The following is a 17675-nucleotide window of genomic DNA, read 5'->3' on the forward strand; positions in this document are numbered from 1 at the left end:
TCTTGTAGGTGGTATGGGTCCTTGAGCCACGTCAGCATCTTCCAAAACAGGATTAGGAGCTTCAGCTGGTGGGAAATATTGAGGTGTCATGAACGAGAATAATTGACCAGGCAGTGCTGGACTCATGTATGATGGTCTCTGATCTGCTGGTAATCCTAGACAACGGTTCCTAAATTCCACCAAAATTAACACGAAGAAATTATGATCAAGAAACCCATAAATATATATGTGGTTTGGCTTGGAAAGTCAAAATAGCATATAACTAGTAGACTGAAAGCATGAGTGTTCTAAAAGTTTCAAAATTGTGTTAAATAGCGATGTGAATTCTAACTTATAAAACTAATGATTTTGACCTCAAAAAGCTAGGTTAACAATATAAATGAACTTACTTCTGTATTTGGAAGATGTAGCTGGATAAGATGTAATGACACCATCAACATCAGCTCCATTTACGTATGAGTTAATTTCGACATACGGGTCTGAAAAGAAGTCCCATGGCTGTGAAACAAACTCGTTATTAAAAAATTGTACATCCACTGGGAGATTAAAAGCGTGAAGCTTTGCAACAACATCAGTTTGATCACCAAGAAAACGACTGTTTCTAGGAAACACAGATTCTTTCCCAATAATAACATAATTGGCAAATTCACTGATATCTGCAATTGTTGAATTTAGGACATCGCGTATATTCTCATCAACTTCATAAACAAGCTCATGCCTGTTGCTTCTTGCCTTGAAAATTTTCAGAACGGCACTATCTGATGACTGAATCAAGATTTTCTTTGTTCCTTGTTTATTTATTGTAGATTTATTCAAAACGTCCATAACAGCATCTGTTACACTCAATCCCTGCTTAGCAGATAAGTAAGCTGCATTCTGCAAGTTATAAGAACAAAAATGGTATCACTTTCGTGTGAGTTATTAGATAAATGAAATAACGAGACGGTCATCATGTGACTCACCTTAATGTTGATCAAGACACCAGAGACTGAAGTAGCATTACTAGCAAAGTCCAAAAAGTCGGATAGTCTTGAAAGGTTGCCATCATTAACAGCCCTTGGATTTCTTGGTAACGTGTAGTTTGTATACGGTGTGTAAATTACAGCTAAAATATTATAAAAACAATAAGAAAATAAGAAAAACCAGTACGTTGATGATATAAAACTAGCGAGTATAATACTTATGTTGTAATGTCTTAATCTGGTCCCATGTGAGACTGAATGTAAATATTCCAGCACCAGATTGAAGTTCAGGGATGGTTATAATATTAGTAAATTCTGACTGGGCGACATTCGTTCTATCAAGGAGGTTAGTTGAACCTAAACAAATAGGTATCCCATCGCTTGTTATTTGAATAGGGCAATCGATAATATCTGCACCGTCATTAACAGCTTTTTCATACGCCAAATCAGTACACCCCGGGTAATCACCACTTGCTCCTTCATATGATATGATCAAAGGTTTTGTTTGAGTGTGGTTATTCCCCAAGTTGGATAAACAATCTGTAGAATTACATAGAAATTAGCAACAAGAACAAAGAAATATAATCATGTTGATGACTTACCGAATGCTGCAGATGGGGTTATTGGGTTATCAGAAAGCACACCATCAACAGAAAACACACCATTGTCAACATACTGAAGATACTCTCGTACGGGGTCATAACTGTAATTATACGGGAGTGGAGCATCATTTTGAAATCACTTCCAACAGGCCATATATACGATTTAGGAACAATAATTCCTTGGGCAAATGTTGTGATAAATGTCAGGTTCCTCAAAAGATGACGATATGTTTGGTTGGTTGTAGGCTCGATATCATCCTTTCCAAGAAACCGAAAAACTAATTTGGTTGATTTTGGACTGAACCTTTTCACAATACTTGTTAGAAAATTGACTTCAGGTGATGATATGTATTTAATTCCAAATTTTCTTGAAGCAGCCAACACGTAACTTCTCATGCTCAAATTATGCTGGCGGTAAAACGCATCATGCTGGATGTTCAACCACAGTCCCGGTGGTTTAACTTCTCATGCTCAATTTTGTTTAGATTTCTCCTCTTCTGCTCTTAACTCACCGACCCTATCATACCATCACCCTAGCCCACTATCCAAACACACTCTATATGAGTCGTACAAATACGGATGACTTTTTCGGTACCATACACCATATGAACTTGTTAGAATTGTGGTTGACGAAACTATATGAGTCGTACGGATTCGGATGACTTTTTCGGTATTAGACACCGGATGAACTTGTTAGAATTGTGGTTGACGTAACTTTTATACGAGTCGTATAACCATATATAGTCTCATATGAATAGTATGGAACGAGTTGTATAGGCCTATACGAGCAGTACAAATAGAGTAGTATAGGTCTACGCGAGTATTATAACCTTATATGAGTAATATAAGCATACGCGACTCGAATGTTTAAAAAATCCTATGTATAAAAAAGTATGATTCTCAAATTATAATAATTTTTTTTATATTTCTTTTGTAATAAAATTAGACAACTGAACCAATATGAGTCGAAAGTAATACAATTCTTATATCTCCCTAAAATCCGTATATGGTTCAATAACAAATCTCATATTTTCAACAACAAAGATAACATATATGATCATTGACCAGCTACTCAAAAATTATTTTTTTTATTACAATTTGGTTGTATGTAATATTAACGTTGATTAAAATCAAAATATTGTTGTTTGTATTCTCTTGATTGTCTAGTGTGATTGAAGAATAAATTTGAAAAACATTTTAAAAAAGTATTTAGTAAAATGTTTATAGGTCATACGATTGGTAATGCCTATACAAGACGTAAGCTGGTCAGTGACACTATACAAGATCTGACATCTATACGAGTCGCATGGCGCATACAATTCGTATAGCTGGGGCAGGTAGGATGGAGCCCAAGAAATATCAACTGATCGTTAAACAATTCCATATTCCTCTGAATTATGTTTTCACTAAAACTATCTTCATGAATCCTTCCACTGTTGGACCAACAAGACACGATTGTTGATGATAGCTTAACCTGATACGTAAAGTAAAAAAAGATGAATAACATATCGAAGTATGTTGTGATATACCCGTTAATGTTTTCCTTGGAGATTTTGTGTTATCAGATCCCAGAGCTAAAGCTCTAGTTGACTAGACTTTTGGGAAGTGGGTGGTCTTGGTTTAAGTCTTGGAACCTACAATGCATTGTCATTTAAAAAAGGGGGTGTGACAAATGATCGGAATTGATATTTGTGGTAGGAAAAGATACTGACAAACCAAGCTAGCATTGTCACTTTAAGTGTTGGACATTGACCGAGTCAACAGTGGTCAATGGCTTTGTTTAAGAGTTTATAAGGTTCAGGGGTAAAATAGGCATTTGTCTAAAGTGATTGAATGAAGCTGTGATTCAGTTTGCACAGCTGGTGTGACTAGAGGGGCTGAAGGTGATGACTTGGAAGGTTGGATGTTAGTTTCAAAACAGCTCGTTATAAGGCAAATGAGTATCAATCTTATAAGCAAAGTTAAGTCACAATGGCTAGTTGATTTGCTCATTCAATTCGTTTTCATTTTGTAATCATTTTCGTCAGTAATTGTTACATTTTTTTTGTTTTGTTTCTTTTCGTTCTTAATCGAAAAACCACAAGCATTTGCGACAGCTTCTCATTTTGCGCCCTGCTTTGTTTTGACACCGTTTTTGCATTCGCCATTTACAAACTTGCGACCATATTATATTAAAATCATTTCTTGTTTTGAGTCATTTTCAATTTTTAACTTGCTATAGGTCCTATGATCGGGATCAAACAACAAAGTTCTTGGATCAATCTCCTTAGAGGCTAGCGGAAATCACCTCTAAGTAACCAAGATATCGGATCTTGTTGTTGTTTGGTTATTTGCCGAGAAATGAAGTTAAGAGAGAAAGTGGAAGAGTTGTTGGATAAGATAAGGTATAAGCATGGCAAAAGGTTAAGTTGAATGAGAAGCTTGCACTATTTATAGTACAAGTCTCATTCACTTTATGTTATTTCCATGGGCCCATGGGCTTACTTACAAATTGCCTTAGGCCCAAACATGGATGCTAAGATGAAAGACGATTATATATAAACATAAATAAACAAGACAATACAAAAGATTTAATATACAAAATATGGCCTAACAATCTCTCTCTACTATTTAGTATTATGCTTCGTCTTTATCTTCAATCGGTCTCGTACTCTAAGCATCCATCTTCTGGTAGTTGAACCTCAACAGGTTTTCGAACAAACTTGTTGAATGCCTCAACTATTTTGTTAGTACTATGCTTTCCATGATCTTTTAGAGTAGGCAAAGGATACTTGTACAGCTTCAAAACGTCTTCTTTGCTGGACCCATTAGCTCGTGTTCATCGAACACACGCTAAGGATGCATGGTTCGGCATTGTATCACGGCCTCGCCCGTGTTAGTCTCATATTTATTATTTAGATATATATGTATGTATGTATGTATGTATGTATATAGGGGAGGGATATTTTGAGAACCATGTTAAGTTTTAAGAACTTAAGAACTCAATTCTAGGCCACATATTTAATTAAATGAATTAGAATATGTGGTTGAGATTAAATCTGGCAAAAAAGTCAAAGTAGGAGAGAGAATAAATATGTAAGTGGTTACACTAACTTTTACGTCCGTTACGCATATGTAAAAAGTCGACTTGGTGCGTAAAAAATTCTGTAATTTTTTTACGTGTATGTAACTTACATATATTACGCATGTGTAAAAAAAATTCAAAAAAAAAAAAAATCGTTACACTGAGTTCTTTCGAGTTCTTAAAACTCAAAGGGTTCTTAATTGAAATCTCCCATATATATATATATATATATATATATATATATATATATATATATATAGACGGGTGCCCGTGCGATGCAGCGGGAAACACAGACCGATGGTAATGGTTCGGTTTCAATTTTCAATGGTTCGGTTATGGTTTTCGATGACAAAAAACCGCTACTAATGTTTTGGCTCACGGTTTAATTTAAAAACTATCAAAACCAGGTCGCAAACACCGATACATAAAGTGTTAATTCTTTTTAACTAAAAACAACTATAGCAATACCATACTCAAATTAAAGAGAAAAAAAGATGATCGCTTTTATGGCGTAATTTAAAAAGAAATATAAACATATGAATAAATTTTGAATGTTTAAAAATCGTTGGTGGAAGTTGGGTTAAAAATGAAACTTAAAAGGATATATGACTAAAAGTTAAAAGGTCAATGTTGTAACTATTTCTTAAATTTTCAAAAGGTTAGTAAAGTTTAAAGGGCAATATTGTAGCTATGTTTAACTAATATAATACTTTAAGTCGTAAGAGGGGATGTTTTGGAAAAAAGGATGGACAAACGGACTTTTAAAACGTATTACAAGGCTCTAAATTAGAAAGATAAAACCCCGGCTTTTTGACAAACATTTATAAACGATCGAGCCGATTAACGAAATTTACGGGCATTACATATTAAAGTTCTCTTATAAACTATTAATTAAATGGTATTAAAATAATTTAATCCGTTAAAGATAGTTTATAGAACATTAGATGGATAATTCATTAGCTTTAATCCATTTATACAATTATTGTTCGAGATAAAAATATGTGCCTTGTAAACACTTTAAGTCTTATAATAGCGTTAGTAATAATATTAAAATGATATTAAATCGTTAAACTCCATTAAAACTTAAAAATATAAAAATGCCATATGTGAATAACATATATTAAAATAATGCTTAAATCCTGTTAACAAAATATTTACAACTTTTTCATTCTCGTTAGTTAGATTTTGTTTTTGTTTTACTTATAGTTCGAGAAGTCACTCATTTTGGATTATTTTACGCACTTTTGGTTGCTCTGGTTTTGTTATCGTGCTTTCGGCTTTTAATTGCATGTTTATCTTCGATTTCGAGGTGAATTTCTTACACCCCTTTTTTTAAATGTTTTCATATTTTTTGGGGTAGTTTATGTATCCTACCAACTTCATATATTTACGCTTTTGCTTACAGACTACAATTCACTACATGGACTTGTGTGTTTACTTGCTTACTTGTAACGTGTGTTGATTTCAAATGGTTGCCTCAATAAGTATGATCATACGCCCCCCTTTGCACTCAGTTCAATTGTATCAAGTGGAAAAGGGACCTGAATATCCGAGTACGTTGGTTGTTACCAAATGGATATGACCTTCATTTGTTCTTTACACTAAGGACCATTGATTCGAGTGTAAAGAACCCTTGCATGCGCTGTAGTTATACATCTCACAAGTTTCATAGAATTGTATGTTTTTTTACGTATTATATCAAACTGTGTGAACTCATCAACTATTTATATAATTGGCATTATTTTATACATATGCTACAGGTACAGTTAGTATAAGATGACACACGATGAAGATACTAGACTTAGGTTATTCAAACAAATGAACACACTGCTTGTTTTATTTATTTTCCTTGTATTACTTGTTTAAACTGCGTATTTAAAGTATTAATGAATTAACGATAATATTGTCACTTAATAGTGTCATATGTGTTTTTAACAATCTGTACGTCACACTCGGGCATTTTCACTTTAGCCGGGGTATTACAGATTGGTATCGGAGCCATGACTATAAGATAGGACACTAGACATAGCCAATTCATTAGTTGGGACCAGTAGTGACCAAAAGAAAATAGTTGTGATTAATAAAAACCAATATACCAAAAAAATAACAAAGTCACCGACTAATACGGTGTCGTCAAGTAACACTTGCGACACCAAAGTCCTAATTTATATATATTAGTAATAGTAATTTTGGATTAACTATATATTTGTTTTTCTTAGGGTTTTGGAATAAAAAGACTTAAATGCCCTTCATTTCGGGGGCATGTGATCAGATTTTGACAGAACAAAAGGGATGAGGTTAGCAAGGCACCAAATGGCATGATACGTCAAAATTTAATTTTGGATTCAAAGGGTTAAACAATCCAAACCACAGGGTCCATAACTGTAATATACTATTAATATTAACAGTAAAATAGTTGCAAAGTAGTGATTAATTTGTCCACCACAACGAAAGGGGAATGACACGGGAAGGGCGTACAAAATTAGTGTCCATTTAAGGAAGACGACGACTTCTTTCAAAGTAAGGCTGACCCACAAGAACGTGGTTCCTAATGTTCGTAGCGACCGGCCACTTTAAGTTTTGAACCTTATTTGTAGAAAAATATTTAGCACAACAAACGTCCATCTTATATTCGTATTTGTGTTTTTGTTTATGATGATAAAGTAATTAGTTTACAGTTCGTCGAATTATAAATGTTAAGTTAAACATATATCATATGGAAATTATTTTCTTAGCTTTATATGATACAAATTTCAAATTTCTCAAATAGTATTATATTGTGTTTAATGTATAATATTTGTTATGAGTTTTGTTTATGGATTAGACTAAACGTTTCCCATTTCCTTTATTTGAATATTTGTATCTCCAATACTTATTGGGTTGTATGGTAAGCTAATATATATTACTTTTAGACAATAAGATAACATGATATCGAATCATTCAAATAACTTTCATGGGTTGTAAGGTAACCAGATATATATTACTTTTTAGACAATAAAATAAAACGATATCGAATCATTCAAATAACTTACATGGGTTGTATTGTACGTAACCTAATATATATTACTTTTTAGACAATAAAATAAAATGATATCGAATCATTCAAATAACTTTCATGTTGGCTTGATGAATTGGAACCGATAATTCGGCCCAGTCGTTTTGGAAAGAAGTCAACTCGTATGCCAAGCTCCAAAAGGCATTTACGACCAAACAGTACTTTAGAATCCCATAGATGGTGCATCTGATCTAAGAGAAGAAACGGCCGAGAGAGAGAGAGAGAAGCTTCTGGTCTAGCCGACGAAAAACAACCAAGTAGAGAGAGAGAGGGAGAGAGAGAGATCACCAAAAACCAATTGTGCAATCGTGTTATATTCCTAATCAAACTACCCGTTATACATCCCGATAAAATTTCTTTCTTGGATACACTATTTCTTTTCCAATCATTCTTAAAGTGACAATGCTAGCTTGGTTTGTCATTATCTTTGTAAACCACAAATAAAAATATCAATTCCATTATTTGTCACATCCACTTTCTTATATAACAAAGCATTATAGGTTTCGAGACTTTAAAACAAAAACCACTCATTTCCAAAAAGTCTCGTCAACGAGAACTTCAGTATTTGCCACTCTGCCAACGTGTACATTTTCCGGGAATGTGGAACCTCAGGTGCTACCTCGTCTACTTGTTACCGTTAATCTGTTCGGTCTCCTTGGTCAGAACTCAGAGATCTGATAACACAAAATCTCCATGGAAAACATTAACTGGTACATATCACAACCTACTTCGATATGTTATTCATTGTTTGCACTTTACATATAACATACAGGGTCAAGCTTTATCGTTGGTATCATGTTTGTCGAATTGTTGGTCCAAAACATCTCAATATTTTTACAACCAATTTTACAACAGTTAGTGCTCTTAGTATACATGAATATATAAGAAACATGATTTTTAAACTATTTTTCATTCAGATTCATACTTAAATTTCAGTATCATTTTCTTGTTTAATTTGTATAGTTTAATTCTTAGATATACAATCTGAAACATTTATTATATAACGTAGTTATTCTTAGCAAAAAACTATTTTTTGATTAGTAACAGTGACATAACTCGTACGTAAACTAATTTTCTTTTGTTTAATTTTTATATTACGTGATTATTATAACATATATTACATTGTGTATAAAATTGAAAATATAAAAAAAATTGATTGTTACATATGAGTTTACTCCAACCAATTTCACACCGAAAACCAATGTTTTGCTAGTCCTCCATCGTTGATGCCATTTAAGCGCTTGATTAATAAATCTACATTAACATCCTACAGAAAACTTTTTTACCAAATAAAGAACGTTTTTTTTAGAGAGATGAGTGAGAGATGCAATTGGAACATAGGTTTATTTATTTATTATTTTTTTTAATTATTATTTTATTTAATGGGTATAACAATTAGAGTAGATTTACTTACCTTTTTTCACTAGGGGTTCACTACAACACGCAATCATGTAGCGACTAAGGCTATATTGATCACAAAGGTCGTTGCTATAACTAACCTGTTCTCAATGATTTTTGTAGGATTGTTTAAACTTTTCTGCTTTTTTCTACCCTATATCGACGACATGTCGTTGATACAGGGTGGGCCAAAGTTTTGGAGGGATTTGCAAAATTGACCGCCAACTTGAAACCCTTTTTCAATGACTTGTCGTTATATCTTAAATTAACTTTTTTTTATTTTTATATTATTGGTTGATAAATTAACAAAAAGAAAAAAATAGAAAATATATAAATCACCTTGTTTCGACGACTTGTTTTCGCTATAACTTAAATTAACTTTTTTTAAATATATTTATTATTGGTTGATAAATAAATAAAAAGAAAAAATAAATAATAAATAATAATAATAATAATAATAATAAATAAATCACTCTATTACGACGAAATGTCCTTGCTAAATGTTAAAATAACTTTATTTATTTTTTATTAATGATTAAATTAAAATATATAATTATTAAAACTATTTTTTTTTTCACTTTCTATTTGTTTTATATGCATGTGCTTTACCAATTATTTTGTTTTTCTAATAATATGTTTGTATTATTAAAACAATATGTTTGTATTATTATCGATTGTTGGATGGATGGATCAATGGATGGTGGATGGATGGATGGATGCACTACTAGAAAAAATGTTTTTAATGACACACATTGCGTGTCAATAAATGCTACAGATAGCACGCAAATACGTATAGTTAATAGCCCGATCATACATAAAAAATGACATGTACCCGAGTGTCATGTTTAATGACACACATTAATTGCAGACATTGTGACACACATTTATGACCCGCGTTCTCTCATAGATACTTTCTTTTTCCTTCTTTAACTTTTTCTCATTCGAAGTTTTCTTCTTTGACTTTTTCTTCTTTGATATTTTCTTCTTTAGCGTTTCCTTTGACTTTTTCTTCTTACCCCATGTGTTCTCAAACCCCGCAAATAGTCGTACACATCTTCACCTGATAATGGAGTTTTTATAATATCACTCTCTTGTTGATTGTTCAAGACTTTTTTTTTCTTTTACGAAAAGGATGCTCAAGTAGGAGAAATCTTTTATGGCCAAGAAAGCATACTTTTTTGGACTTTGGCAACCATTGTGAATGAGTATTCTCTTAACATATTGGACAAGCATGATAAGCTTTGGTAACACACCCCGAAATATTACCATATGCGTTTATAGTCCAAAGTAATACCGCACTTAGATTGAAATACTCTTTCTTATAAGCATCAAATGTCTTAACGCATGTTTCCCATAAGAGCTTTAGATCTTCTATCAATGGTGCAAAGTAGAAATTAATATTGTTACTAAGCTGGTTGGTCGCTGATATTAATAGAGTCAACATCATGAATTTTCTTGACGTACACAAATAAGAGGATAGATTATGCGTTATTAGGATAACGGGCCAATAGTTATGTTTGGAACTTAATGACTTGTGAGGATTAATACCATCAACAGACAAGGCTAATCTAATATTCCTATCTTGTTTTTCAAATTCTTTCCACGTGTTGTCAACAAGCTTCCAAGAAGGGGAATCACGAAGATGAGTTAGCTTACCATTATTGACCCATCCTCGTCCATACTAAGTTAGGTCATGGGCAATTTCTGGTGATGAAAACATTCTTCTAAATCTTAGGATGTGTGGAAATACCATAAACTTTTGAAGGAACATTTTTGTACCTTTCCTCCAATGGGATGCGCCACAAGCTAGACAATGAGAAGAATCCTTATGTTCTTTCAATAATAGAACACAATCATTTTCACATGCATGAATCTTTTCATATTCTAGACCTAGTCCTTCTAGCAACTTATTGGCCTCATATATTGAGCTAGGAGTTGTATTATCTAATGGAAACACATCTTTTAAGGTACCAAACAATCAAAACTAGCATCAGACCAACCTTGTTGACCTTTCAAATGTTGGAAATTCAATAATCCACTAAGTCCATTATACTTGGCTTATCACATTCTTCAAGAAGTGATTTCAATGAATCAGGGTATTTCTCAGCATATGCGAAGGCATCATTTAGCATTTCCTTTGTATAATTATAATCACTTGTATAATTATAAATAAAGTCAGGAGGCCTAGATTTATCAGGAAGTTTTTCTCCACTAAAAGACGAAACCTTATAATTTTTTTGAAACCGTGGGCAAACAAATGATAACGGACATTATCAATAGAGTGGTGACACAAATTGTTACATTTTACACAAGGACATGGCATAACATTTGATTTTGGATTATTACTTTGCACAAACTCTAAAAAGGCCTCCACAGCTTCCTCGTATGCATTAGATAATCTATTAGACGAAATTCATGATTTATCAACAACCATTTGTTTCTACTTTAACACAATGACAGCAAACAAAATCAAACTTTATACCTAAATTATTAAAATTTATAGACAATACAACACCATGTAGCAAATCAGAAACAAATCATATTTTTCTGTAACCTTCATTTTAGGATAATCATGTAGCAAGTATGCAACACCAATATCCAAGTATCCCACCTTAACTATCAGAACCTGTAAATTTTACACGCTCAAACCCTAATACTCCTCATTATTAAGCATATATTCTATACACAGTGGCACACACACACACATACACACACACTAAACACATTGCTAATTGTACCACACATTATTGATTGATAACCAGACAATTTTTTTTTATCTACCACGACAATTCGCAAAAACAACCCTAAAAGATCATAATAACACTTTAGTAGTCATACCTACACTATAATCTAGTCAAAGAAGTCCAATGCCTTTTAATAATCATCACAAATTTCAAAAAAAAAAAAGAAAGAAAAAAGAAAAGAAATTAAACAGTCCGTTAAACCCTAGATGAAATTGAAGGTAAAATTGGCAGTAGAACAAAGTAACATTGAAGGCACATACCTCACAGTAGTTGAACTTTTGCAAATAATCCTTCAGTTGAATGAAAATTTACTTCAAATAAGCAACCCTAGATGCTATCGTGTGCCAAAAATAAAATTGTGGGCTGAACGCAAGATGGCGTACGGTGGTGTAGTGGGACTGATGGTGAAGATCGTTGGTTGAAATTGACTGATGGTGAAGATCGATGTTCAATTGTGAAGGAAACTTACTGAATGATAAGTGTGTTGGGTGCTACATGGGAGGATGGGCTAGTGTTTATTTTTTATTTGATTTCAAGATGACATGCAAATATGTCACACATGGTTTATTTTTTAATTTATGACATTGGTTCTATGATGTACAAAAATAGGTGTCATAACTCTTCTAATTTTTGAAAAATATAACCTTTTTTAATGACACGCATATTTGCGCATCATAAATCACCGCGTGCCATAGTGCGCATGTTATTAAAAGCCTTTTTTTTTCTACTAGTGATGGATCAATGGATGGTTTATCCGGATGACATTTTTCAACTATCAAAACAAAGAAGTTGCGATGAAATTTAAATCAACGACATGTCGTTAATACAGGCTATCTCGACGACAAACTGGGGATATAGCGATAATAATTGTCTTCGAAATAGGCCTAGTTTGTTGTAGTGATTGTTAGGTAATTTTACACCTCATTAACGGAAAAAGTTAACGACGATTAGTGAAAATGACCAAATGTCTTACAAATCTTCAAACAAATAACCTTATTAGTTAAGTTTAAAAAAAATACAATTTAAGGTAAACTTAAAAGATGAAATTTATGTTTATACTCAATTTTATTGTCCTTTATCTTCGAAATTGTTCTGTTTTGTTCTTCACGTTTCCAAATTCAAAAAAGCTTGTCCTTTAGCCATAGGTCATGTGCCATACACATGAGGATAAATTGGTAATTTTAACTATCTAATAAAAAATAAATAAATAAATAACAAAACCAAATTTAAAAACTTAATATAAAATATATATACACCCATCACGTATCTCTTCTTCTACCTCACTCCAACTTAGCACACCTGCCGTAGCTACCTCTAACCTCCAGCCACAACCAACCCCCGCCTGCTACCACCAACACAACCACCAGGCCTAACCATTTACACCTTCACCGCCATTCACTACCACACCACACCAAATCTAAACCCTATCGCAGCCACTACAACAACCGTCTCCATCGTTGAAGCTTTAACCAGGCGATGGAAAATCAAAGCCAAAGAAGGAGGCGGATGTATGTTGCAACATCGGTGGATATTTATGGTGGTTGCAGGTGCCGATTTCTAGTTAAAATGAGCTTGACACCTTCAACTGATTCCGCACCAAATTTGGAATTGAAATCATAACCGATTGCCAGCGGGGTTTAATTTAAAACAAGTTTGGGGCTTTAGTCGACGCCGACACAAAGTCTTCGGCACCGTGTAATTCATGGTTAATTGCTCCCAACAACAACGATTTGGGATAGGGATTTGGTGACCAGGATAGGATTATATCATATTCACACTAGGGCTTTGTTTTAGCAAAATCAGTTAGGGGATTTCAAAACCCTAACTTGCAATCACAAATCGGTATATGTTATTACAGTTAGAGTTTCAAGGAAGAAGAATATCAGGCATGTTATTTGGCTGACGGGTTAATAAACTGTTTCAACTCTGGTAATTGTGGTGGTTGTTTTTACGGTGGTGGTGGTGATGGGGGTGGTCGAGAAAGAGAGAGTGATGAGTTTTTAAATTTATTTTTTTTATTTATTATAATGTTTTCAATTAGATGGGTAAATTACCAATTTACCCTCATGTGCAAAGCATATGGCCTAACTTAAAAATGAAATTTAACGGGGTTAGGGCTAAAGGATAAATGCTATTGGATTTAGAAACCTAAAGGCAAAACAAATCAATTTTGAAGATAAAGAATAATAAGCGAAATTCAGTACAAACATAAAGGACGATATCTGTAATTCTGTCTTTTTATTAATACGATGTTCTTGATATATTGAAAAAAATTAACATATAAACTATATGCTGTGATAAAGCATCATGTTTAAGTGTAGCATGTTTAATAAGTTATATATTTATAAATTTACAAACCGTTTATCAACTTTATAAATAAATATAAATTTTATGAATTCAGTTTTATGAAAATTATGAGAAAAAAACACAGTTACTGGTTCGTTCGTGAGTTCATTAATGGATATCAATGCGTCTTAATCGAAAATTGACAGCTCTAAATATTGCTATTAAGAAAAATAAAAGAAGAAAAGTAAAGTTTTTGTTGACCTTTTGGAACAAATGTACTTTTCAGAAATTAAGAGCTCAAGAAACAAACTTGAATTGACTATATAAGCTAGAACTTAACCAACTCAAAGTCTTGCTAATTAGGATTATTTAAATAAGAGAGAAACGTAACAAGCGTATGTTTATCCGTTGACAGCTTGACCCACAATATAAACTAAACTTAAATAAATAGGTCCCAAATTAAATAACTAGATATAACTTAGTAACAACTAAACTACCCTTATGAATTTCGACCAACATGTGAACTTTAACGATTAACTCGAGCATTCATGACCGTCGAATAAGCGTTGTGGTCCTTGCTTGATCAGATGGTTAAAGTTTAATATTATATTACTTTTGCAGGATACCCTCCATTAGTGGTTGCAAATGGTGGGTTTTCAGGCCTCTTTCCTGGTTCCAGCTACAATGCATACTCGTTTGCTCTTAGTACTAGTGTACCCAATGTGATTCTGTGGTGTGATGTACAATTAACCAAAGATAGTATTGGCATATGTTTCCCAAATCTGAATCTTGAAAACTCCTCTACAATAGCTTCCACGTTTGATAAGGGAGGAAAGACGTATAATGTAAACGGAGTATCTGTAACAGGATACTTTCCTGTTGATTTCACCATTGCTGATCTGGACAGAGTCTTTTGTAAGTTCACCTTTTCAAATTTCATACGGTTGGTCAATGTTTAGTAATAGTATGGTCATTTATAAATAATATTGTTGTAACAGTAAGACAAGGGATCTACTCTAGAGTTCCATATTTTGATGACGCTTACAAAATTCTTACTGTTGATGAGTTCGCGGGAATATTACTACCACATTCACCGGCAGGATTGTGGTTGAATATTGAGCATGACGCGTTTTACAACCAGCATAAGTTGAGCATGAGAAGTTATGTGTTGGCTACTTCAAGAAAATTTGGAATCAAATATATCTCGTCACCTGAAGTGAACTTTCTAAAAAGTATCGTGACAGGATTCAGTCCAAAATCAACCAAATTAGTATTTCGGTTTATTGGATACGATAAAATTGAGCCTACAACCAACAAAACTTATGCTTCTCTTTTGAGGAACCTGACATTCATCACAACATTTGCCCAAGGAATTATTGTTCCTAAATCATATATATGGCCTGTTGGGGATGATTTTTATCTGCAGTCATCGACTTCTTTGGTAGCAGATGCTCATAAAGCGGGCCTAGAAGTTTTTGCTTCTGATTTTCAAAATGATGCTCCACTCCCGTATAATTACAGTTATGACCCCGTACGAGAGTATCTTCAGTATGTTGACAATGGTGTGTTTTCTGTTGATGGTGTGCTTTCTGATAACCCAATAACCCCATCTGCAGCATTTGGTAAGTCATCAACATGATTATGTTTCTTTGTTCTTGTTGCTAATTTCTATGTAATTCTACAGATTGTTTATCCGACTTGGGGAATAACCACACTCAAACAAAACCTTTGATCATATCATATGAAGGAGCAAGTGGTGATTACCCGGGGTGTACTGATTTGGCGTATGAAAAAGCTGTTAATGACGGTGCAGATATTATTGATTGCCCTATTCAAATAACAAGCGATGGGATACCTATTTGTTTAGGTTCAATTAACCTCCTTGATAGAACGAATGTCGCCCAGTCAGAATTTACTAATTTTATAACCATCCCTGAACTTCAATCTGGTGCTGGAATATTTACATTCAGTCTCACATGGGACCAGATTAAGACATTACAACGTAAGTATTATACTCGCTAGTTTTATATCATCAATGTACTGGTTTTTCTTATTTTCTTATTGTTTTTTTAATATTTTAGCTGTAATTTACACACCGTATACAAACTACACGTTACCAAGAAATCCAAGGGCTGTTAATGATGGCAACCTTTCAAGACTATCCGACTTTTTGGACTTTGCTAGTAATGCTACTTCAGTCTCTGGTGTCTTGATCAACATTAAGGTGAGTCAACATAGTTCATTCATGTATTAACTGATACAAAAGCAATACCCTTTATGTTCTTCCAACTTGCAGAATGCCGCTTTCTTAGCTGCAGAACAGGGATTGAGTGTAACAGATGCTGTAATGAACGTTTTGAATGAATCCAGAATAAATAACCAGACAACCAAAAAAATCTTGATTCAGTCATCGGATAGTGCCGTTCTGAAATTTTTCAAGGCAAGAAGCAACAAGCATGAGCTTGTTTATGAAGTTGATAAGAATATACGTGATGCGCTCAATTCAACAATTTTAGATATCAGTGAATTTGCCAATTCTGTTATTATTGGGAAAGAATCCGTGTATCCTAGAAATAATGGCTTTCTTGGTAATCAAACTGATGTTGTTGCAAAGCTTCACGCTTTCAAGCTCCCTGTATATGTACAATTTTACAACAATGAGTTTGTTTCACAGCCATGGGACTTCTTTTCGGACCCGTATGTTGAAATTAACACGTATGCTAATGGTGCTGGTGTTAATGGTGTTATTACATCTTATCCGGCTACATCTTCCAGATACAGAAGTAAGTTTGTTTATCTTGTTACCTCTCACTTTTTAGGTCAAATCATTAGGTTTTAAGTTCACTGCAAATGCTACACAATCTTATTGCCTATAGAACAAAACTTTACACGCTAATTAGTATGATTTCTTGAAACTTTTAGAATTTAGAACACTTTCTTTTCCATTTAATTTTATGGTTAAAATTTGTTGTATTTTTTGGTTTCTTGATCATAATTTCAAACTTTTTTATATTACATTTTGGTGGGATTTAGGAAACCGTTGTCTACGATTACCAGAAGATCAGAGACCATTGTACATGAGTCCAACAATGCCTGGTCAACTACTGCCGCTCATGACACCTCAATTGATGTCACCTACTGAGGCTCCTAGCCCTGTTTTGGACGATGCTGACGTAGCTCAAGGGCCCTTACCTCCTGCAAAGCCATCTCCACCAGCTGGAAATGGTACAGCGGCACCGCCACAGGCTTCACCAAGTGGTCAGCAACCTAAAACTGCGGTGGGGATTCTGTTTTCTGTTGTTGCTGTTGTTGGGACAATTGCATTGTTGTTTTGAGGAGGCAAATATGCAGCCAGTTCATTCTATGTTCCTTGTTCATGACTGCTTTGTCATTTGATTCGACAATAACGTTGCTTACTGGTTTATGTGTGGTATGCATGTTATATAACCAAAGGGCTTTGGCCTAGTAGTTTCAAGATTTGTGAAACGGTCTCTTCATGAGAGGTCGAAGGGTTCATGTCATGTGGTGAACAATAACACATAACAAAGAGCATTGACATCACCT

The 17675-nt window shown here is 33.7% G+C and overlaps 1 protein-coding gene and 1 pseudogene across 1 annotated transcript; one reads left to right on the forward strand and one right to left on the reverse strand.

The window, feature by feature from the left end:
• Nucleotides 1–1164: 1164 nt before the first annotated feature.
• LOC143544655 (glycerophosphodiester phosphodiesterase GDPDL4 pseudogene) lies at nt 1165–2169 on the reverse strand (annotated as a pseudogene).
• Nucleotides 2170–8272: 6103 nt separating this feature from the next.
• Nucleotides 8273–17446, forward strand: LOC143544650 (glycerophosphodiester phosphodiesterase GDPDL3-like). The gene is made up of 7 exons (XM_077036705.1): nt 8273–8393; nt 14733–15026; nt 15110–15733; nt 15796–16113; nt 16193–16335; nt 16408–16894; nt 17145–17446. The coding sequence occupies exons 1-7, from the start codon at nt 8282–8284 to the stop codon at nt 17444–17446; spliced, it is 2280 nt and encodes a 759-aa protein (XP_076892820.1). The 5' UTR covers nt 8273–8281.
• The last annotated feature ends 229 nt before the right edge of the window (nt 17447–17675 follow it).

This window comes from Bidens hawaiensis, unplaced genomic scaffold, assembly GCF_021521415.1.
Source record: "Bidens hawaiensis isolate Kalapana, Puna unplaced genomic scaffold, B.hawaiensis_p1.1 tig00013659_1, whole genome shotgun sequence".
Lineage (NCBI taxonomy): Eukaryota > Viridiplantae > Streptophyta > Magnoliopsida > Asterales > Asteraceae > Bidens > Bidens hawaiensis.

What these genes read in the sequence shown, in the direction of transcription:
- LOC143544650 (XM_077036705.1), top strand. Translation starts at nt 8,282, where the DNA reads ATGTGGAACCTCAGGTGCTACCTCGTCTACTTGTTACCGTTAATCTGT. An exon ending in TGATCTGGACAGAGTCTTTT is followed by an intron (nt 15,027 to 15,109) that starts GTAAGTTCACCT and finishes TTGTTGTAACAG; the next exon opens with TAAGACAAGGGATCTACTCT. An exon ending in TACATCTTCCAGATACAGAA is followed by an intron (nt 16,895 to 17,144) that starts GTAAGTTTGTTT and finishes GGTGGGATTTAG; the next exon opens with GAAACCGTTGTCTACGATTA.